Source organism: Pleurodeles waltl, chromosome 12 (genome assembly GCF_031143425.1).
Source record: "Pleurodeles waltl isolate 20211129_DDA chromosome 12, aPleWal1.hap1.20221129, whole genome shotgun sequence".
In the NCBI taxonomy this organism is placed as follows: domain Eukaryota; kingdom Metazoa; phylum Chordata; class Amphibia; order Caudata; family Salamandridae; genus Pleurodeles; species Pleurodeles waltl.
Window position 1 is genome coordinate 273,748,088 of NC_090451.1, and position 24,693 is coordinate 273,772,780.

The window sequence follows — 24,693 nt, forward strand, 5'->3', positions numbered from 1 at the left end:
TTCATTAAGCTAAAAATATAAAATACAAACACCACCTCTTAAGTCACATACTTTACAGTGTAAATAGATACAGTACATCCAACAATGAGTCATAGAATATATATCGTACAGCCTGCAATGGACACTTTTCACCTTTTGTACCAATCTCAATTACAAGTAAGGCACTTAGGGCCTCATTCCGACCCTGGCGGTACAAGACCGCCGGGGGCAACGGAAGCACCGCCAACAGGCTGGCGGTGCTTCATTGCCCATTCTGACCGCGGCGTTAAAGCCGCGGTCAGAAAAGGGAATCCGGCGGTTTCCCGCCGGATTTCCCCTGCTTGGGCAGAACCTCCATGGCGGCGCTGCAAGCAGCGCCGCCATGGAGATTCCGACCCCCTTCCCGCCATCCTGTTCCTAGCGGGTTTTTACCGCCAGGAACAGGATGGCGGGAACGGGTGTTGTGGGGCCCCTGCACTGCCCATGCCACTGGCATGGGCAGTGCAGGGGCCCCCTAACAGGGCCTCAGGGAGATTTTCACTGTCTGCATTGCAGACAGTGAAAATCGCGACGGGTGCAACTGCACCCGTCGCACCCCTGCAACACCGCCGGCTCCATTCGGAGCCGGCCTCTGTGTTGCAGGGCCTTTGCCGCTGGGCCGGCGGGTGCTCCCTTGGCGGGCGCCCGCCGGCCCAGCGGGAAAGTCAGAATGGCCTCTGCGGTCTTCTGACCGCGGAGCGGCCATTTGGCGGTTCCCGCCAGGCGGGCGGCGTCCGCCGCCAGCCAGGGTCAGAATGACCCTCTTAGAGCCAGATGTATCAAGAGTTTTTACCCATTCTGTGTCTATGGGAGAAAGTGTTCATACATATGGCCCTTACTGTATTGCCCACTCAGAGGCTCTCCTAACATGGCAAGTACTACAAACCTTGGTGACATTCTATCACAGAAATATTAAATGCCACACCAATCCCACAAGGGTGATGAGAATGATAGGCCACAATGAAATTGAGCACAGAAATTTTGATGCTTAAAAAGTAACAGCAAATAAAAATAAGTCTTGTGATAACATTAGTATTTCCTTTTCCTCAGTAACCTTCATATACAAGTTATTTACCTTTGGTAACAATATATCTGGTAGAGACATATTCTAGTTGCAGATTCCTTATGTTAGAATTTCCACCAGGCATCAGACTGGATCCGGAGATTTTTCTTCGAGCAGTACCCCTGCACAGTTAGGTGGTGTCGGTCGACTCTGCGGGCAACGTTGGGGTCGCTGCCGTGATTACATTGCAGTTGTATATAGGCGCCACCCTGGCGTGCTGACGTCAGATTCTTTTCACGACTTTCCATGCCAGTAGCGCAGAGCCATGAAGAACACTGAGAATGGTGCGCCAAAACTAGGGCCCTTAAAGGGAAATTCCTGTCCCTAGAAATCAGTTTGCAGTGCGGGGAGGATGGGCGGGTCGGTAAGGAATCTGGAACTAGAATATGCCTCTACCAAATATATTGTTACCGAAGGTAAGTAACTTGTACATCTGATAGAGACTTCTAGGTGCAGATTCCTTACCTTGGGATAGATATCCGAGCAGTACCTTCCCCGGTGGTGGGCTGCGAACTAAGATCACACCAAAAAGCCCTGCAGGCCTGAACGGCCAAAGTAGCAGTCTCTGCGGAACTGCCTGTCCAGGCTGTAATGCTTGGTGAAGGTATGCAAAGACACCCACGTTGCCGCCTGACAGATAACCAGGACTGGAACTCCGCGTGCTAACGCTGTGGTAGCAGCAGTTGCTGTGGTGCAATGAGTGTGCAAACCCTCATGGGGTTGCTTTTTCACCAAAGCATAGCACATCTTGATGCAGTGGACTAACCATCGCGAGATGGTCCTCTTCTGCACCGCCCTTCCTTTCTTCACACCCATATAACTCAGAAAAAGTTGATTGTTCACCCGGAAATCTTTGGTACAATTTAGGAAGAACGCCAATGCTCTTTTTGGATCCAGGCAGTGGAGTCTCTCCTCTTCATGAGAGGTGATGAGGGGGTCCGTAAAAGGTATGCAAGGTGACTGATTGACCTATGTGAAAAGGTATGACCACTCTGGGAAGAAAGGAAGTCCTGGTACGAAGCACCACCTTGTCAGGATGTACTGCTAGGAAAGGTGGCTTCTAAGAGAGAGCCTGAAGCTCACTCACTCTGTGAGCAGAGGTGATGGCAATCAAGAAGGCAGTTTTAAGGGTCAAAGGCCGTAGAGGAAGTTGTGGAGCAGCTCAAAAGAAGCGCACCTGAGGTATATGAGGACCAAGTTCAAATCCCACAGGGGCATTATGAACGGGATAGGAGGAAACATGTGTGAGTTCTTTGAGAAACCTCCCAACAATGGGAGATTTGAACAGAGAAGGTTGGTCTGGTAGCCTTAAAAAAGCAGAGATGGCAGACAAATATCCTTTGAGGGTGCCCAGAGCAGAGCCCTGCTAGGCAAGAGAGAGAATAAAGAGGAGAACGTCTGAGAGAGCTGCAGAGAGGGGGGAATCAACAGACTTGTTGATAAACCATGCCACAAATTTCTTCCAACGACAGCGGTATACCGTTTTTGGTGAAGAGGCGCCTGGCTGCCAAAATAACATTACAGACTTCGGGCGGAAGGTCGAAAGCCGCCAACTGCCGCCACTCAATCTCCACGCAAGGAGATGGAGACTGGTCAGGTTTGGGTGACTGACTGTCCCCTGCTGCTGCGACAGAAGATCCTCCCAAAGGGGCAATCTGATCGGAGGGTCGATGGCGATGCTCAATAGCTCAGATACCAGACTCTTCGTGCCCAATCCGAAGCCACCAGAATTAATTGGGCCCAGTTTTGCCTGATCTTCAGAACTCTGGGCAGAAGTGGTATCAGCGGGAAGGCGTAAGGGAGGCCTGAGCTCCACTCGTGACGAAATGCGTTGCAGAGCAAGTGCCGCCTTGGATACTTCAGTGCACAAAACAGCTGACATTGCATATTCTCATCGGAGGCAAACAGATCTAACCAAGGCTCTACCCACTGCTGAAAGAGACCTTGCGCCACCTCCGGATGGTGACACCATTCAACTATACAATGATGGCTGAGTTCGTCTGCTCGGACGTTCAGAGAGCCTGCCAGATGTAGAACCATCAGTGAAATGCCCTGGTGTTCCAGCCATGTCCAGAGGCAAAGAGCCTCTTCACAAAGGGTCCACAACCCCACTCCGCCCTGCTTGGTGCAATACCACATGGCGGTGGTGTTGTCAGTGAACACCTGCACCACTTTTCCTTTGAGAGAGGGAAGGAATGCTTTCAATGCAAGATCAGACCGCCCAGAGCTCCAAAAGGCTGAGGTCGAGCCCAGACTCTGCCGGAGACTAGAGGCCTCTGATCTCTGCCTCTCCAATGTAGCCGCCCCATCCCAGGAGTAACGATCTGTGAGATCTGGTTGGGGAAGGGAGAGGGATCTGCAGTTGACCCAGTGCTTAATTTGTAAATAAAAAGGTGCCAGTGTTAAAGCCCTCCTTTTAAACACGCGGCTGCTGCAATTAAAGGTGCGAGCACGGAATACTGAGGCAGCGTTATCCTGAAGCCATCTCGGACTTTGTCAATCCATTTAAGCAACTCCCTGCCCCTTCAGATCACTCTTGCAGCTTTCTGCTTTCTCCCTTTGTGACGCTTTTTCGTTTTTCTCTTCCTCTGTCTTTCCCAAACGTGGGTTTTGCTTGCAGTAAATGCTTGAGGCAGGAGACTAAGCTCCAGCCCTCAAAAATAAGTGCCTGTGCTCAGCACCGGAAACAACAAGCACAAATTAAGCACTGCGTTGACCCAGTCTTGATTCGATAACCACCACTGCAGGTCTTTCACAGTTCCCTCTGAGATCTGGACCATGTTGGAGGAAATCCCCTGATGCTGCGCCTACTGGAACTTCAGGTTCCACTGCAGAGCCCGCATATACCATCTGGCATGTTGGACCAGCAGGATGCAGGAGGCCATGAGGCCCAGCAGCCTCAGAATCATTCTTACCGAAAGCCAGGATAGAGGCTGAAACATTGGGATCATAGCCCAAATATCCTGGACTCGCTTTTTGGGAGTTAAAGCCTGAAACTGCACTGTGTCCAGAACAGCTCTGATGAAAGGGAGCATCTGTGAGGGAGTTAGGTGTGACTTTGGCACATTTATAGTGAACCCCAGCGAATGCAAGAGGTTCGCCGTAGTCTGGAGGTGGGAGACGACTTTCTGGGGCGTTGTCCGCCTTCAACAGCCAGCCATCGAGATGGGGGAAAACTGGAACCCCTAACCTGCGCAGATGAGCTGCAACCACTACCATCACTTTCGTGAACACCTGAGGGGTGCTGGTAAGGCCAAAGGGGAGCACAGTGAATTGAAAGTGCTCAGGACTTACCTGGAATCGCAAGTAATGTCTGTGGACTGGCAGGACTGGAATGTGAAACTAGGCGTCCTGCAAGTCCAACGCTACCATCCATTCTCCAGGGTCCAGGGCAAAAAGGACCTGAGCAAGTGTTAGCATCTTGAACTTCTTCTTAAAGAAGAGATTGAGAGACCGGCGATCTAGGATAGGGCAAAGGCCCTTGTATTTTTTGGGCACCAGAAAGTAGCGGAATAACAACCACGACCTACTTCTGGTGCAGGGACCTGCTCTATGGCTCCCTTGGCCAAGAAAGCCTTGACCTCCTCACGGAGAAGTGCCATATGATCCTCCGATAGATGATCGTATGATCGTGGCATGGCTGGAGGAGACGTCTCGAAGGGGGGGGGGGGGGGCAATTTGTAACACCCACCTGTCAGTGGAAATGAATTCCCACTGTGGCAGGTGATGGCAAATACTGCTGCCAACCGGTCCCGGATGTTCCAACGGACTAGGAAGGCTTGGAGGCAGAGGAGGGAGCGAAGGTGGACCAGGAGGCCTGCTGGTTTCCTGATCCACGAGCTCGTAGGATCCCATATCTGCGGAGAGGCTGTACAGCATGCACGGGTCGGTGGCTGGGTGGAAAGGGACATGGTTGGGTGCCCCTTCCGTAGCCATGAAAGAAGCGAAAGGCAGACTGTGGGGGGCGAGGAGCAGCTATAAGGCCAAAGGACCGAGCCAAAGCCTGGGAATCCTTAAAGCACTCGAGTGGTGAGTCTGCCTTCTCTCCGAAGACAGGTGCCATCAAAGGGCATGTCCATCAAGGATTACTGGACATCCCCTGAAAAGCCAAACGACCTCAACCAGGCGTGGTGTTTCAAGGCCGCCGTTGATGCAACCGATCTGCCCAGTGAGTCGGTCGTATCCAGTCCACAACGATTCATGAACTTCACTGCATCTCTCCCGTCCGTAATGGCTTGGGAGAGAATGGTCTGGGCCTCCTCCGGGACTTGAGAAGCCACTTGTGTAACCGCATCCCAGACAGTATGAGAATAGCTGTCCAAAAGGAATGTGTTGTTCACGGACCGCAGCGCTAGACTGGCAGAAAAAAAACATCTTCCCCAAATTATCCAGTCTTTTTGATTCCCTGTCTGAGATAGCGGTAGGGAATGCGCCAGAGGATGACAAGACTCTCAGGGGTAGGGTGTTGGGTCAGGAATTTTGGGTCGGTTGGCACAGGCTACCATCCTATTCACAGGAGCCCCTGTGCTGGGTTTGGACCTGGTACCCAGAAGGACATCCGTAAGAGCTTAATTGAAGGGAAGAGGGTTTCTGAATTGGAGGCCCCAGGCAAAAGCACCTCGTCAGGAGGTTAGTCCTGACCTCCACAGAAGGAAGCTCGAGGTACAAAACCTCAGCAGCCCTTCTCACCACCATAAAGTATGATGCTCCCCCCTCCGTAACCACGGTATGGGGAGAAAGCATGCCAGCGTCAGGGGAGGTGTCCAACCCGCTGGCGTCACCCAGATCCTAAACGCAGTGCATGTCAGGGTCAAGCTGGTATTCTAAAGGGTCCAGCGACTCCTCTACATTATCCCCATATCCATACCTATAGCAATAGTGGTCAGGATCTGCCCTGGGGCAGGAGAGCTCATGGAAAATGGAATCTGCGTCGAACTATGCCGTTCCGGCTCCGGGTAGTCGGGGAATCAGTATAGGATCGACATGGATTGTGGGCCCAACCGATGTCAGGAGAGTCGATGTCTGACTCGACGCCGGGGAAGGTTGCGTTAGCACTACCGGCATCAGGGCAGATCCGGATGCGTCACGGTTTACACATCTCTTACCGCTGCAGTCTGGAAGTCTCGGAGCACCACCTGATTTCTTGCTTGTTCTGGACTGACCAAGATAAGTGCGCCCCCTTTGAGTAGCCACGGTCCTGGCAACAATACTACGCCAAGCAGGCCGTACCCTCCAGAAGGAGTCCCAGAGAAAAAAAACCAAATATGGGAAAAATCCTCAAACCACAGGGGGACAATAAAGTCATCTGAGAAAATGGGTAAGAGGTGACCGGAAAGAGAGGTAAAAAAAAAACACATGGATTTCCCAAACCTGTTTTGCATTCTTTGTTGTGCAAAAATCTGTGTATCCTCCTCTGACGCGAAGGAATGTCCATCAGCCAAGACGAAAAGATCATGTATGCGTACAAACACATGCATTAATAAAAAAACATTAGAATCTACAATGGCTTTCCTGAGAAATCAAAATAGAAGAAAGGCATACCTTTACAGAAGCACATATGCCATCAAGAGTAATAACTGACTCCTGACAAGGAATTACCAATCCATCTTGACCCTATTTCTAAAAAAAATGTTTGTTACATGAATAATATGTCTTAGTGGAGGGTCTCCTGGTCTTGGGCAAAACCGATATTCATGTTGCATATTCACACTATCAGTATTTTAGGGTGGCTGGGAACTATTCGAAATCAGCAAGACAGTCAGTGGGTAACATTAGCACATACAGAACATGAAGCAAACACATATATGAACATAAGCAGGGTGATAAAATGGCTCAAGACAATACAAGAAATAGACAGACAAACACCACCAAGAAAACAGTTAGAAGATTACTGGGTTTATAAGAGTGGTAACTTTGGAGAATGGACCAATGGAACATAGGGAAAAGACTACCGCCTATCAGTTACAGGTCAGATGGCCCTTTGAAATACTTAGGTCATGGAGGAGCTCCAGCTTATGCTAGGCTGTAGCAGTACAAAGAGGGTGAGATCTGTGACTATGGTGCCTAGTATCATTGCATAGGGGTTGCTGTGGATCCCCATTAGTCGCTCTAGTTTGTTCCATTACCTCACCTTTGTTATTTTGGCTCTTTTCTCAGTCCCTTGCATTTCCCATCTTCCCAACCTTTTCCTGTTCCTACCTGTCTCGTTGTTAGATTTTTTTTTGTGCTGCATTTAAGTTCTACTCTGCAGCTGTACACCAGTTGTGCGTCGATTCAAGGACGGCTCCAGGTACTTCATGGATTTTATCACAGTTTGTCTTTAAATGCATGCTAGTAAGTGAATCCTTATCTTTTAGGGTATTCTTACTTCATTGATATTTTGTGCATGATGCTGAAACGCACTTGTCTACCTTAAGCTGCAGCATTTACCAGACGAGCCATAGAAAAGGCCCACCTCAGGCAGAGAACTGGTATCACCTTGTACCATTTGCTGATGAAGGGTGATCTCTTCCTCTTCTCTTGTTTGATTGCCTCTTTTCCCCTGGGGCATGCGCTAGTAAGCTCAATGTCCAGACTCTGTTTGGAAGGCCGGGGTTTACCCTGAAGTTGCCAGAAGATTATTACCTCATATCTTATCACTGGTCGTAACAGCTAATTATTACAGGCATGCTGTTTGTAGTGAAGTATTGTGCCCTGTAAGGAAATGCTTTTTTTTTTTGTATGGTGCCCTCAGGTGTTTCTGATTGATGTTGCTGGTTTTTTGACTCAGAGTGCATTTAGGCCTGCCAACCAAACCTCTGTGACAGAGCCCTGACCTTAAAACATCTATGACATAGTGGCTTATACCCAAATGGCATAAGCTACCTTACCTATAAGTCAATAGTATATGGTACTCAGGATACCCTATGCATGTAAGTTAAAGGGTCACCCCTGGGATTGCAGCATCGGTTGTACCACCCTGGGGTGACACAGGTAAAATGAGTCTCCCAGTTCCCCACTGCGGACTGGGAGAGCCGTTTTAAACTGCTGGCCCAACTTTGCCATGAAAAGCAATGGCAAAGCCAAGTCCACCCCTCCCCCACTTTGCAATGGTTGTAAGTCGCCCCTATGGAAGGCTTCTGCATACTTCACGGGCAGAACATGTATTTTATATGTTATGGGAATAATAATGTAAAACTGTAGTTTTTACTGGGGAAAGACTTGATCGCCCGATTAGCGAGTGCAAGGTTGCACCCTTCAGCCATTCTGACTGTGCAACCAAAGTTGATACTCGAAGGTATCAAACAACTCAGGAATCAAGAAAGACTTAGGGGGTCATTCTGGCCAGGGTCGGCGGGAGCACCGCCGACAGGCCGGCGGTGCCCCGCAGGGCATTCTGACCGCGGCGGTTCGGCCGCGGTCAGAAGAGGCAAACCGGCGGTCTCCCGCCGGTTTACCGCTGCTCTTAGAATCCCCCATGGCGGCGCAGCTTGCTGCGCCGCCATGGGGGATTCTGACACCCCCTACCGCCATCCTGTTCCTGGCGGTTCGCCCGCCAGGAACAGGATGGCGGTAGGGGGTGCCGCGGGGCCCCTGGGGGCCCCTGCCGTGCCCATGCCAACGGCATGGGCACGGCAGGGGCCCCCGTAAGAGGGCCCCGCAAAGTATTTCAGTGTCTGCTAAGCAGACACTGAAATACGCGACGGGTGCAACTGCACCCGTCGCACCCCTGCAACTCCGCCGGCTCAATTCTGAGCCGGCGTCCTCGTTGCAGGGGCATTTCCTCTGGGCCGGCGGGCGCTCTTTTGGAGAGCGCCCGCTGGGCCAGAGGAAATGTCTAAATGGCCGCCGCGGTCTTTTGACCGCGGTGCGGTCATTCAGCGGCGGTACCTTGGTGGACGGCCTCCGCCGTCCGCCAGGGTCATAATCAGGCCCTTAATATAACAAGTCAAAATCAATGTAACTTGTTGGAGTATGCACCTTTTTATAAAGTTACCACTTTGCTGGGTTTAGTCCCCTGGGCCTTTAACGGTTGCACCTGGGGCCATACCTTCGATTCAGCTTTCTGCCTTCCTTGAGACATGCTGACGACTCCCAGGAAGAACTACAATAGGGGCTTGCATGGTAGAGGGTTGTTACCTCCCTTCTGCTGGAAGCCACACAGGTGTTGACCTAAAAAAGCGTGCTTCAGAGGATAAATGTGGAACACCTTGGAGAGGGGCTGCTCCACTGAATAGGCAGACATGCTGGCAATAGAGACAGGGAAGGGGATACAATATGTCAAACTGGGATTGCCAGATGCTACATCTTGCTGGGAACGATCATCAGGAGGGGTGGCTACCAACCACATCCGACCCAGAGGGCATTTCCTGAGCATAAAAGAGCAACCCTCGCATTCTAAACTCAGATCGCGACTGTTCTGGAAGAAGGTCCAAAAAGGGACTGCCCTGTTGCACCAAGGAACAAGCAGAGAGAGGCTGTACCGGTGTGGACTGCACCTGCTGAACCTCATGGCTAGCAAAGGGGAAGGGACTGTGCCTGCGATGTTCTGCTCCTGAGCCCTGCTGAAACAAAAGACTCCAAGGGTCGATTGGCTGACTTGTTCGCAGTACAGTGCCACAACAGCTGAGGAAGCCTGCTGGGAAAAGTTGAAAGTCCAAGTCTTCAAGCCGCTGTTTTTTGTAGGCGTGCAGCACCAGAGACCATGACTTGATGCTCAAAGTTGCACCCAAGTTTGCTGGACCTGGAAAAGTCATCAGAGTGCAGCTTGGCTACCCAGAACACAAGTTATCGCCCAGGCAAGGATTTGGTTTTAACAGTGACACCAGGCAACTGGTAGCCCAGTGGCGACTGGACTTCTACCAGGGCTTAGAGGACGTCAAGAGACATAGGGGGTCATTCCGACCCCGGCGGGCACCGCCCGCCGGGCGGAAACCGCCAAAAGACCGCACCGTGGTCAAATGACCGTGGGGGTCATTACAACTTTCCCGCTGGGCCGGCGAGCGATCTCCAAAAGATCACCCGCCGGCCCAGCGGGAAAGCCCCTGCAAAGAGGAAGCCGGCTCCGAATGGAGCCGGCGGATTTGCAGGGGTGCGACGGGTGCAGTGGCACCCGTCACGATTTTCAGTGTCTGCAGAGCAGACACTGAAAATCTTCATGGGGCCCTGTTAGGGCCCCACGACACCCGTTCCCGCCAGCCAGTGTAAACCGCCAGGAACAGGCTGGCGGTAAGGGGGTCGGAATCCCCATGGCGGCATGGAGGATTCCCTGGGCCAGGGGAAAACCGGCGGGAAACCGCCGGTTCCCTCGGTCAGAATGGCCCGGGCACCGCCAGCCTGTTGGCGGTGCTTCCTCTGCCCTCCACCCTGGCGGTTTCAAACCGCCAGGGTCGGAATGAGGGCCATAGACCCCAGTGGTCAGGAGTGCCTCATCAAGTTCATAGACAGAGGAGTAGCTGAAGAAAGACAGCTGCTGACACCTATCTCACCCAGAGCATTCTCGAGGATCCTGTATCCCTAGCATCAGGACCACTTCAACAGGAGCCTTTAGCCAAAGGATAAAACTGCCTGGAACTTACTGAAGATTGCTCATTTCTTCAAGGTCACTGTTTTGCTGGTCCCCCTAACTGGCTCCTTGACTGAGTTTGTCGCTCAAAGTAACTCTAACCAACTGCATACAACTAGCCAAAGTATTTGCTCAGAAAGTTTCTAAGTGTCTAATTCGTTGAATTTCCCATTGCTGGTTTGCGGTTGAGTAAAAAGTTGTGATTTACTGAACCTTTTAAATCCTGTATCTCCGGAATCCTCCAGTGGATCACTTTTGTTTTGGTGTCTAAACATAGATTTTAAAAAAAATGTATTTTTTGTAAATTGGTGTCTGATTTCCAGTGTCTTTTTGATTTCTTCTGCAATTGTTTTGAAACTGTTTAAATGTTTAACACTTGTTCCTTTGTGTAAGCCTTGCTTCTCAAAGCCAGAGCTCCCCAGAGTTGAGCTAGAGGGTTTAAAAAGCAAAACCTACTGGTCCTAAAGGGGTTGGTAAGTGTATTACATGATGAGGTCACACAACCACATCACATAATACACCCCATTTCCTCACATGCCTTATAACCTGGAGAGGGAATTCTAAACTTGTGAACAGTTTCACTGACCAACAGAAATGGAGTAATAATAGTAAAGAAACATGGTGCATCAGATTACTGAAAGGTCAACACCAAGAGACTCCTTCCCCGGGCATCAGGACACATGCTTAACAATAGTCAGTGAGGCAATTTTATCCACTTCCAGTACTTTCCACCATTCAGCTAAAAGGTCATTCAACTTCTTGATGCATCTCCCACTTCTATCCTCCTACATGCTATCTGTTGAAAATGTAATATTTGTTGTCAATTTCTCAGAGATGCTCACAAAGGGATTTCCTTCTAAACAACACAAACCGAAAGGGCATCTGCCTTGAAGGACGAGTCTAAGATTGAATGCCTTTATTTTAAACAAATAGCGTGATTGAGTTGTCAGTTTACATTAGAACTTTGTAATTGTGCCCTGCCATTAGCAAGGACTTGGAAGTCAATCTTGTGTAGCTATCATTTATTAATATGCATTGTGGACTCTTGTTTGTGTTAAAATGCCGTTTAAGAGTTTTAAAACTTTGACTGAGGGTCAAGCTTAAAGGGAGGTTGATGTTAGATTATGACATTATTCAGAGTTGCTGCCTGAAATCCCTAAAATAGGCATTGGCAAAGGCAATAGGTTTCACATTCTATCTTACAATCTAACTTATTATACATATTGGAATGTTTGTTTTAATTTTGATAAACTATTAATAGCTGTTTATCAGCTCAAATAAACCAATACATAAACAACTATTTTAAAGGTTTATCAAATTTAAAACAAACATTATTATAACATTTTTCAAATATTTATAATCCAGTAAGGTAGAATGCAAAAGAAAAAATAAAGGCGAAACCTACTGGCTTTGCCAATGCTTGTTATGTAGAGCGCAATCAACACACCTCTTACAGTTACCTCCAGATGGAAAATCATTTGGGGAATGTAATAACACTAGAAGGCCACACACATCTAGAAGTGGTAAAGTATACAGGTGGCGCAGACGACTAAACTGATACAGTTGTGGACAATAAACAGCACATGTTGTAAGTAATAACATGTATAAATCATGCATTGAGATTTCTGTACTGTGATCTTAGTGAGATTCTACTGTGTCAATGATGTTTCATGAAAGTTTGGGATCTACATGTACTGTGGTGCAGTGCTCCTCCGGGCCTCCAGACAAGGGGCATTTCAAAAGCCTGGAGTTTAGCATAAATCAACAGCCACGCTTCTGACCAGAGTCTGAGCTGCCTTGGCATGCATGTGGCAGACTGGTGTGCTGCCTTTGGAATTAAGTCTGCCATTTTTAATATGTTTAAAGGAAAGGAAAGGATGTTGTGGTGACTTCTTAGAGGTACAGGTTTCAAGCTGTGCTAAGCCAGGTGAAAAGGACAAACTGCAGCCCTGGGACAGGAGGTGGAAGGCACATGAAGACGCGTATGGCTTATTGTGAAGCGGTATTGTGACCAGCTCTGGCCAACTGGCAGCAGGCTGGAGGAGGAGAAGGCAAAAGTTGCCTTCATATTAAAATGTTACGATAATTAATTGCCGGTGCCCTGTGACAAATAAATTACCGAAACGCATATTCATGCGGACATGGTGCTGATGTTGCCAGAGTCCTCAGGCCTCAGTCTGAAGCTTGTGCCTGCCTCCCACCCCTTTTCCTCCCCGGCCGGCCCACCTGCCTTTCCTGTGCTCAGACTGCAAAGGAAGGCTGGCCGGGGCTGCCGTATCTCGCCGAGCTTCCAGTTCTGCCTGCGCAGGGGTACTTTGTGGCCGGGCGATCTGGACGGGAAGCATCTACTCAGAATTCAAAGTGTCAGGCAGACTGGGCTCCCTGGGGCCTGGTGTAAGCGAGGCAGAGAGCAGCGGGAATCACTGACGGAGCAGACTGCGGCACAGGGGGTCATGGGAGATGGTTTGCCCGCCCTCCCACTGGTATGCAACTCCTGCAATGGTCAGGTAGGGCGCGCGCCGAGGGCCAGGCACTGCTGAGTGCCTGCTGCCTTTCCGGCCCAGTGGACTGATGCATTACAGAAGAAATACGGAGCCCCTGTTGGTATTAGCAGTGTTACGTGTTTATACCCCCCTTGTTACAAAATAAAGCAAACAAAAATGGGGATGAAGTGTGTAATATGAGCAACTATGCACAGAAGCCCGTCTGATACATTGTGCAATCACAGTAATTCCCCGTGCCAACCAAAAAAATACAACTGGCGCTCATGTAAAGTGCTCCAATACCTTCAAGTGGACTGGCGCAGGCACAAAAGAAAAACAGTGACAAGAAACAGCGACATGCCTAAACAACATACAACATACATACCATCAGCGTGGCGACAGAGGGGAAGGACTCTGGATAGTGTCCAATGAGAAGTGACCAGAAGGAGTACTTGGTCCATAGGCAACCCGATGGCAAGAACGGCAAAGAAGACAACAGGAAGTGAAGCAGGACAATGTGCAGATGGCGTGCTGGTCAATCAGAAGCACATAAATCAGAGCGACGTTAGACTAAGCCAATGGTAAGTTCAGGTAAGTAAGGGGCTGGTCCTAAGCCCCTCTGAAGTTTTTTTTGTTGTTAACAATAGATTTTGCACATGCAGGTGAAACCTAAAAAGTGTGATTACCTTTGTGAAAAAACTGTAAACTGCTAGCCCCAGCTTTTTGCTGTGATTCTGGAGTAAAATCTTGTGATGTACCACTGAACTTTGTAGTTTGCTGTTTTTCATATATGGTATATTGTTATCAAAAGACCTCACCAGTACTAGTTTCCCTCCATTTTTACTAATCATTTTATCCATGGCTCTCATAGAGAGCCTCTCATTTATTTCATATTCCGAAAGTCATAACTCCTTGCTATGACATGACGAGTTGAAAACAAAACTGGTTATCAACTACTGTGCTGTCATAAAGGACTTCAAGGCCAGGCGACAGGGCTGTTAGAGTCTGTCAGCTCAGCTCTGCTTGTCTCCTTTGACTAAAAGTAGAAAGAAGAGGCTGCATAAGGGAGAAGGAAGGCAGAAAAGGTAGTGGGGTTTGGCTAAAGGCAGCAAGTAAGATATTTATTTTTCACATTTGCATCAGGGAGGAGAGATCATGTTATGTATAGCTTTCCAATTGATTTCTGCCTTTGCACAGTAGTTGAAAGAAGGGGCAGATGATTTTGGGGGCCATACATAACAAAATTATAGAGGTGTAAAAAGTGAATTACGGGGATGTTTTTTACCTTGGGGTTCTGAGTGACATCATAGGCCACTCTAGTTTCGCTCTCACTGATGCGCTCTCAGGTGATTAGTGCGCTATAGAAACCAATATAACATAACATAACATGACCTTGTCTATTTGACGTCACCCAGAACCCCTCAATAAAAAACATCCCCATTATTCACTGTAACCAATCTATAATATCATATATTATAGGTGTAGTATCGGCATTCACAACGAAAATTGTACATGAAAAAAAGCTGATGACACCCACTTTCACCCTTCACACAGTGACAGACTTGGTTAGGGATTTGGTCTTCACTCTTTAAAATCTTTGTCTTACCTCCTCGTTTTCATCTTTTGCGATGTAAGAAGTAAATCCACCGTATTCGGCTTTCCAACCTTTAAAGAAGATGAATGACAAAACTCAAGATATATTTTGCAAATTGAGACATCCTAGATTAGCACTTTGCAAAATAGCAGTGTGATGGTGACTGAAGTGCCGTTTATATCAAACTAAACCTAGAAATTCTGAATAAGTCTTTATTCTTTGCTTAAATGACAAAACATTACCGTGTATCATTGCTCTCAGTAAGACTGTTCATTAACCACCTTTGTCTCCTGTGTAAATATAGCTCATCTGGCCTCTGACAGACGTATTTATGAGGTAGCTTACCCTGAATAGGGTGTGACAAGGACTATAGCTTGGCTTCCCAATAAATGGTGACCCTTTGTGATGGTGGTGTTCTCTCCACAATGGCGGCTCTACTGTTATGATGTGCTGTGGCAGCTCACACAAGGGTAACCTCTTGTGCTGGTGTACCCCATGCTAGAATGTTGGCCTTTGTGTTAGATTAGCTCACAACAAAACGTTGGCCACACCATATGGGTTGAGGCATCCCACAAATCAGCAACCTCTTGTAAATAATGGCAGCGCTATGTGTTGGTGAACTCTTCATGAAATTGAGCAAATACAAGTTAAGACACAGAAAGCTCAGCCAGAGAAGACATTAATTATCAGTGTGAACAAGATAGGTGAAAGGTCTCGAAGAAACACAAAGGAACTAGACCATCTGTGGAGATAATGGAAAGTGAAACACTTGCAGTGACTGAACACCTGAAGATATGGCTGCAGGTCCCCTGGATGAATTCTCTCTTCTGAAAGACAGGAAGACAATTGCCAGTACAGTAATACACCTACCCATGGGAGTTTTTGAAGCAGACAGGGAGCTGCGTGGGCAGAAAATGAGGGTGTGTCAAAGAAGAACGCAAGTTTCTCGAGTATTGCAGCAGATGTTTACACAAGAGGCTCAGGACGTCTGGGAGGTGCAAAGGTGCATGAAGGAAACCTAACACAAAAAAAACTAACTGCATGTCTTACAGGCAACTGTAAGGGGGCAGCACTATAGCTATAACGGTATGACACACTACACAAAAGGTTGTAGAGACTAGACTCGTGAGATTAAGTAGAAATGGTCAATAAAGTCCACTTTAATAGAGATACTTGCAGACAGCGGTCCTTAGAGACGAGCTTGAAGACCTTAGAACAAATAGGGCAGAAATGTCCTTGCTGAATTTGAAACTAATAATCTATAAAAAGGTAAACAAAATGAACACGTAGTTGGCTAGGTAATTGACAATGCAGAGGACAAAAAGACATATTGGTGTTATTAAGAACCTGGCGGGGACGCTAGGCAGTCATAAACATTAAAAGCAAAAAGGTGTTAGAACTTTTTTCCAAGAAGTTTATGCAAGCAGCCAGGAAGACCCTAACTGAAGCGGGGATTTTGGTTAAAGATTCTGTGATTCCCAGAATACAGAGAAGTGGCTGTGGCTCTGGAAAAAGATGAGCTAGGTAAAGCCACAGAGTCCTGTTGGGGTGCTATCAGGATTTTACAAGCTCTTCTTCCCACAACTCACAAAGACCTACAACTCTTTCAAGGAGACACACGATCTAACACCATTGATGCAAGAGGCAGAAAAAGCACAATGTGCATCGTATACACCTATCTGCTTAATTCCAGTAAAAATAAATCTTTACATAAATATCCTACCAAAAAGACTTCAGAACTTGAAGCCCTTCCTAGCTGAGGCAGATTGGATGGTATGCATTAAGTACAGGCATGATAGGGAGGACTTCAGGAGAGCTGCATTAGATGCCAAAATGCATTCCACTAACATTGGTTGGGCACACTTGAGACTACTGTGATCACTGTTGATTTGGGCTTAAAATGTTGACCTAGACACTGGCAAGCCACATCGCCCCGAGAGTCAGGGTGAAGGTCAATGAAGGGAATGTGGAGAGTTCTTTTGCTGTGAAATGGGTGGCAATTGCGGGTGGAACACACCAAAAAGCATCAAAGAGATGGGATTCATCAAAGTGAGTTAATTTGCAGGTGGCATCTTACTAACAATTACGGATCTGAAAGCATCTTTTGCTGCCTTATGTGAGTTGATTTTGGGGCAGCTGCTTTACAAATCTCTACTAAAGGAACATTTCATGACAAAGCAGCAGACACTGCTTTGCTGTTAGTAGAATGAGCTCTTGATTTCCCTGTAAGTAGTTTGTTTGCAAGTTGGTAGCAATATGAAATACAGGAAATTATCCATCTAGCAAAGGATTGCTTGGAAGAAACCATATCGGTCCTAAGCGAACCATAGTAAACAAGTGATTTGTTTTATGTATATCTTTTGTTCTATCTACGCAAAACTTGAAGACTCTTCTAACATTTAACGAAGTAAGGATATTTCTGCTGGAAAAGCTGGACTGGCTAAGAATTAGTCTGATTTATATGGATAGCTGATACGATTTTGAGTAAAAAAAAAAAAAAAGCAGGATGTGTTCTTAGAACTACTCTTTTGCTATAGAAAAACAGTGTGGAGCCCAAACGCTTAAAAAGCTTGGATTTCACGGACTCTCCTTGCACAAGTAATGGCCACTAGAAATAGCTACCTTCCATGAAAGGTGCTGCTTTAAACATGGGCTCAAGTGGAGGAGCCACCAATTTTGATAAAACAAGATTTGTTTCCAAAGAGAGTGGAAGTGGTGTGATCAGAGGATACATTTCTTTCAATCTTTCCAGGAAGTCTTTCATTACTGGTATGATTAAGATATTTTTTATTTAGTCCTTTTCTGTATGCTGTAATGGAAGCCATGCTGTAATTGTGACTTGGCAAGATGAAGCAAATAAGGTACAACTTCATCTCAACAAATATTGGGGTCATATACATTGTCTAAGCACCATATAACAATTTTTCTATTTGAAAGTATATGAAGATCTAGAGAACGGTTGTTTGGCTTCCTTAAGAATGTTCATACAGTCTGGGGGAAATTCAATGGCCGTACTGCATGCCCTCAGGAGCCATGCTCCCACATTCAATGAGTGTATGCTGGGGTGAAGAAGCGGTCATTGAATTCTGGATACAGGGTTATGTCTGCACAGTAACTGCTTGTGGGGCTTGACATATATGTGAACAAGCTCAGAATTCCACCAATGCATTTCTAAGGTTATGGCTATTATGATAATTGACGCATTGGTGTGTCACAGCTTAATTAATACAGTTGGGATTAGTGAAATCAAAAGAAAAGCATAAAATAATTTTCCTGACCAACTGATCAAAAGGGCAATGCCCAGGGATCTTGGTTCCCTTGGTCTTGAAGAGTAATTTGGGCATTTTGTGTTTGCTATTGTTGCAAAGATGCCTATTTCTGGGAATCCCCAGTCATGGAGGATATCTAATAAGAATTTTTCTTTTAATTCCCACTCGTGATTTTCTTGAAAACACTTGCTCAGAAGGTGGGCTTGATAATTTTGCATTCCTGACAGGTGAACTACTTGAATTAACAACCCTCTCGTTGGCAACCAATGCCAATCAATTAGAATTTAAATGATAGAATTCTGGGTCTGCTGCCATCTTGTTTGTTGAGATAGTGAATTGTTGTGGTATTCTCTAAGATCCTGCTCTTCTTCAGTGAAGGTGAGAAGGCTCTGTGGGCTAGACGGACTACTCCTATTTCTAGCACATTTTAGTGGTAAAGATATTGTTTTTCTGACCACACACCCTAAGTGGTTAGATCCTGAAAATGAGCTACTCAACCTGTCAGAGGGGCATTTTGGTTTGGCAAGACCTAATGGAAAAGCATTCCGTTTAGAAAATTCTTCATGAAATAATGGCTTTGCATAGATTGAGTCTGAATAGATTGATTCGCTTGCAGAGAAAGAGTTCGACTGTCCTCCCAGTTGTCTTTTCATTGTGACCACTGATCCTCTATGCATTGCTGTAAAGGTCTCACGTGGAGATGTGCATTGGGGATTAGATAAATGCATGATTCAATGGACCTCCAACAAGGAAGGGATCTTACAAACTGTTGTAAAGCCTTTGAGTAGTAACTAATGTCATTTTTGTCAAATGGTAGATATTTCTCCATCAAAGTTTATACCTCTTGTTTTTGCTTGTTTAGAGTTGCCCTTAAATAATCGATGATCTGTAATGGAGACAGTGTTCATTTCTCTAAATTGATACATAAACCCAGGCATAGTAACAAATTGGTTAGTGTGCTGAAAACCAATTATGTGTGGTATACATGTTGTGCCGTGAGCAACCAGTCATCTAAGTAAAGGTACATTAAGATTCTTTTCTATTGGAAGTGAGCAGTGATTACTGCCATGCATTTGGAAAAAGTCCTTGGAGGTGATTTCAGCCCAAACAGTAGAATCTTGTATTGGAAATATGCATCTTGTAAATCCACAAAACCCACCTAGTCTCCCTTCATTAGTTGTGGATAAATTTGGTGTAGGGGCAGGATTCTGAATCTCTTTTTTGATCCATTTCTCTGCTTGTCTTAGATACAAAATAGGTCTTAATTCTTGTGTTGGATACATCTTGAGTATCAAATAATACCTACAATAGATGACTTTTCCTCTTTAAGATGGAAGAACAGGTTCTATTGCACATTTTTTTAAAAGAGATTGTACTTTGCAAATTAGAAAATGTATTTGGTGTTTTGGTGGGATTGATGGTGGTGATGGTTTGAACTGAAGAGCATAGCCAGAATAGATCATTTGCAGGACCTATCTATCAGTAGGAATGGCTTGCCACTCTGCCAGGTGGTTTGTGACACTCCTTCCCACCGCAGTGAGTTACAGACAAGGAGTAATTGCAAGCAAGGTTTTGAATAGGACCTTTGCTTTTGGGCTTGGGGTTGGGAGTAAAAGGGTCACTGAGTGAATGTAACCCTCTTTCTAGGTTGATATCTTTAATATCTTCTCCTACATTGAGACCTAATAATATTTTCTTTTCTTCCAACTCAATAGCTTTAAATGTTTCAGATTATTTTTTCATCCATTCCAATTCCTCCTATATCTGAGGCCCAAAATGAAATAGTTCCTGTAAAGGGTCAATTCATGATCTTTACCTGCACTTGTGGTTTTAAAGTTGATAGTCTGATCAAGAGGCTCTATGAACTGCTTTGCCTTGGCAGTATGAAGTGACTGTCACGTCTGCCGAGTCTATTACATTACTGATTGATTGGTTGGATACTATTTGTCCTTCTCATATGATCTCTATGAAATCCTGTTTTCATTTGTTTGGGAGGTCATTTGCAAATGTCTAAAGTTATTCCCATAAAGCTCTATCATACCTGCCCAGTAAAGCTGAAGCACTTGAACGTTTAAAAGGCTACAGCAGCAGACCTACAGATCTTTCTGTCCACTGGGTCAACTATTTTACTCTCCTTTTCTGGAAAGACTGATGTCTCAAATGTTGAATAATGTATTTTTTCTGACTGCCAACACCATGACTAAATCAAGGTTGAGCGTTGTCTTAGTTATGTGAGATCTTGATCTGCTGGCTTGTATTCCTTGGTGTGGCTGGGTGATGCTGATTTTAACATTGCTGGTGTTATGAATTTCTTCTGGGATTATTTCTTAAACCAAGGAGCCAGTGGCAGGTTTGGTCTTGGAGAGTATCCAGGCTGTAAAGTCTCCATGACAACAGCTACTGCTGCTTGTGGGACTTCAATCTGGATGTTTAGTTTTGTAGAACCTCTTATCAAGACATTTTGGAATGTAACATTAACAGGGGGAATTTTAAGTGGGGAAGCCGCTGGGGAAGTAGGAGTGTAAGCGGTATAGTAGTCTGTGGTTTATGTTTAAGAAGTTATAGGAGAGAAATATAGGGACCATCTTCTCTTGTTTTGCTCCAGACTGCGTCAAAGTGATACTTGAGGAACTGGTCTTATTGCTCGTGGTCTAAAAGCACCAGAAGACATAGATGTTGCTCTTGGTACCATTATCAGAACTTAATAACATGGTTTGAAGGTGTCAATAGAACTGGAGACACAGCAGGCCTTAGAGGAAGGATCAAAGGTTCTAATGGTTCCTGAACTGGGCCCCCTGCAGGGATTGTGAATCTTTGAGCTGGTGAAGTCTCATCCTCAGGAAAAGCCTTGTAAGGGGACAAGGAGTAAATTGACACTGAAGACATTCTCACTGTCAAACAGTTGAATGGCAATATTCTCAGTTAGACTTGTTCTGACTTTGTTGATGTTGAGTGATGAAGTTTCAACATCAAAATTGTGGCTTTGAGTGGTATGATGCCGTAGCTCGGGACTTCGGGGCAGGAGTCAAAGTTATAGGTACTAATAGTACCACAGGAGTCTGTAACTGAAGTATAGACATCTGCTGCTCTGTCAAACTCCTTGACGGCAAGCATGTTGGTGCCAATGGTCTCTAAGTCGAACAGTATTCTTGGGAGTGCCAAAAGCGTATGACTTGGTGGCAACGATGTTTTTTTTGCCTCCTCTTTTCAGATCTCCCTCTGTGAGAGGCTTTTTCATGAGCGGGAACCTTTTCAGAAGAGGAAGCCCCCTCCATGTTCTGTTTTTAGGTGTTGCCTGACAGCACGCATTCACTGTTGCTGTGAGGCATGCTGTATACAGTAGTGGAGGGCTTGGAGCCCACCCATTATCTACCATTTTTTGGCTTCATTGTCACTCTGCTTGGCCAGCATATGTTGCCCATTACGTTCTGTCTCCGGAGCATGGACCAAGTACTAATAGATTTAGTTTGATTAGTGTCATTCCACTGTCAGCGCTGTGATTCTGGTTACTTTTTTTCCCATTTCTCTCTCTGCCATTTTCACCTTCATGCTGCACATTTGGGTTGTTTTAAACTTCTGTCACGCTCCTTGTATGAAGGCATTTAAGAGTTAGTTCCAACCACACACATAAACCAAAGTGTTGTCGGTGTTGCCTTAATGTGTTTCTGAATGTAGTGCTTCTTTTACAACACCAAACAAATGGCACAGACTATTAATGCAGTTTGTGACTTTGTTTTACAGTTCCCTACTTCCATTTATAGCAGCAAACAAATGGCACGCAATATTAAATCAGTCCATGTGACTGCTTGTGTTTGTTGCAAAGTATATGTCCTTTTAAAGTGCTTCAATTGTGTGCAGCATCTATCAGATTTGGGTCTCTGAGGGCTTCAGTGTCCTCATCTTGAGGGCAGTGTGAGGCTGACCTATTCAGCACTTTCAGACTACACTGTGCATAATTATAAAGATCCACCCAGTTGCTAAAAATGAATGGAAGAATGACTGATGTCCATCTTTCCACCACTGCGACTTCTGTGGCTTGTTAGTGGTGCACTCTGCAACTGGCGCTCGGGTCACTGAGCTATCCTGCTCTGCTTGTATACCTTCTGCACTTCAAGGCCTACAAGTAAAAAACCCTAAATAGTGTTAATTTTAATTCACTCATGGAGGTAATTATGGGCATTGCCTTTTTCAGAATTAACTGCTTTTCATTTCCATACAGTCCATGCTGCGAAAACCAATCCTATTAGCTGCAAGATATAAATAAAAGAACAAATCATGCCACCCTGGGTAACAAAACCAAACTGTCAACAAAAAATATTGCCAAATCACGCCCAATAAGCAGCATCATGTCCAGAATGTAACAACCAGAGATGGCCTTTGCTCTATATTTTAAACCACTACACGCGTAGTGTTCCTGAGGCAAGCTGCTCAACCAATGTGAACAGATGGTTTAGGGTCACGCATGTGCATCTGAAGCCATGACTACATAAAGGAAGTGATTCATACGGATTCCAAAGGTACAAGCTTGAGCCCGAGTGCTCCCGATTCATTAAGGTGAAAAAAAAATAATGGCACTCACCTGATGGATTGGAAACTTAAATCTCTGCAGCCTGGTGGGCTAGAGGGTGGGCAATTAACTACACCAGACTCAGGCAAATTTGAGGAAGTTTGTGCTTTTCTCAAAGTTGCAAAATACCCCAAATTCTGTTTATGCAGACATCATTAAAAATCTGACCACCATTAACTACAAACTTAACAAACACAGATAATGCTCCTTTCACGTTTCCTATGAAGAGTGACACTTTCTTCACCAAGCACTGGCAAAACCAATAGGTCTTGCCTATAAGAGCAATTGGCTTCGGCAATTTTTTATAGCCATGCTGTGGAGCATCTCAGACCTTTGCAGTGTAGCTAAAAATAATTTAAAAATTCATTAGCACTGGATGCATCATAGTCCTTTTTTATTATTCTTTTTAGCCAGATTTCTATACAACTCATTGTCAAAGTCGGCAATATCCATGCTGTACAGCATGAACAAAGGGCAATGGCAGAGCATATAGTATCAAAGGCAAAACCTAGTGTATTTTCCAATGCTGGTTTCTTTTTCTTCCTCCCTGATCTAAGGTCTTCCTCTGAGCGTGATTCCCACTCTATCGCTGAGGGCACGTTTTTACATTTTCTTACAAAACTTGCAGTCTTTAATTGAATGCGCGGGTGGTAGGCAGACCACTCATACTACATGAGAATCTGAGGCTTCCTCTTTTCCTCCACATGAATGGCATTTCACAAAAAGAGACGGCATTTTCAGTAACAAAAAAAATTGAATTTAAATTAGATGAAAAATGATGGAACAGGCAAGTAACCCTTAAAAACATTAACCCCTTCGCTGCCAGGCCTTTTCCCCCTCCTGTGCCGAGCCTTTTTTTGGCTATTTGGGGCAGTTCGCGCTTAGGCCCTCATAACTTTTTGTCCACGTAAGCTAGCCAAGCCAAATTTGAGTCCTTTTTTTCCAACATCCAAGGGATTCTAGAGGTACCCAGACTTTGTGGGTTCCCCTGAAGGAGGCCAAGAAATTAGCCAAAATACAGTGAAAATTTCGTTTTTTTCATAAAAATGGGAAAAAGTGGCTGTAGAAGAAGGCTTGTGGTTTTTTACCTGAAAATGGCATCAACAAAGGGTTTGCAGTGCTAAAATCACCAGCTTCCCAGCTTTCAGGAACAGGCAGACTTGAATCAGAAAACCCAATTTTTTGTGCTTTCAGCCTCCTTCCAGTCAGTGACAGAAATGGGCGTGAAACCAATGCTGGATCCCAGAAACCTAAACATGTCTGAAAAGTAGACAAAATTCTGAATTCAGCAAGGGGTCATTTGTGTAGATCTTACAAGGGTTTCCTACAGAAAATAACAACTGAAAAAGAAAAATATTGAAATTGAGGTGAAAAAAACATCAATTTTTCTCTACGTTTTACTCTGTAACTTTTCCCTGCAATGTCAGATTTTCGAAAGCAATATACCGTTACGTCTGCTGGACTCCTCTGGTTGCGGGGATATGTAGGTGCATCAAGAACCCTAGGTACCCAGAGCCAATAAATGAGCTGCACGCTGCAGTGCGTTTTCATTCTATACCAGGTATACAGCAATTCATTTGCTGAAATATAAAGAGTGAAAAATAGCTATCAAGAAAACCTTTGTATTTCCAAAAAGGGCACAAGATAAGGTGTTGAGGAGCAGTGGTTATTTGCACATCTCTGAATTCCGGGGTGACCATACTTGTCCCAAAACGCAACGTGGACACATCACATTTTTTTAAAGAAAACAGAGGTGTTTTTTGGCCTCTAGCTCAGCTGGCACCTGGGGAAACCTAGCAAACCAGCACATTTTTGAAAACTAGAAACCCAGGGGAATCCAAGATGGGGTGACTTGTGGAGCTCTGACCAGGTTCTGTTACCCAGAATCCTTTGCAAACCTCAATATTTGGCTAACAAAAACACGTTTTCCTCACATTTCGGTGACAGAAAGTTCTGGAATCTGAGAGGAGCCACAAACTTCCTTCCACCCACCGTTCCCCCAAGTCTCCCGATAAAAATGATACCTCACTTGTGTGGGTATGCCTAGCGCCCGCGACAGGAAATGGCCCAAAACACAACGTGGACACATCACATTTTTTCATAGAAAACAGTGCCTACCTGTGGATTTTGGCCTCTAGCTCAGCCGGCCCCAGGG

General features: G+C 45.7%; 1 protein-coding gene across 1 annotated transcript in view; it reads right to left on the reverse strand.

Moving 5' to 3' along the window:
• Positions 1-24,693, reverse strand: part of OGFOD1 (2-oxoglutarate and iron dependent oxygenase domain containing 1) — a 236,901-nt gene that overhangs the window by 1,852 nt on the left and 210,356 nt on the right. The window contains exon 12 of the mRNA XM_069215834.1: positions 14,715-14,773. Coding sequence (XP_069071935.1) covers positions 14,715-14,773 — 59 coding nt within the window. The remainder of the gene's footprint in view (positions 1-14,714; positions 14,774-24,693) is intronic.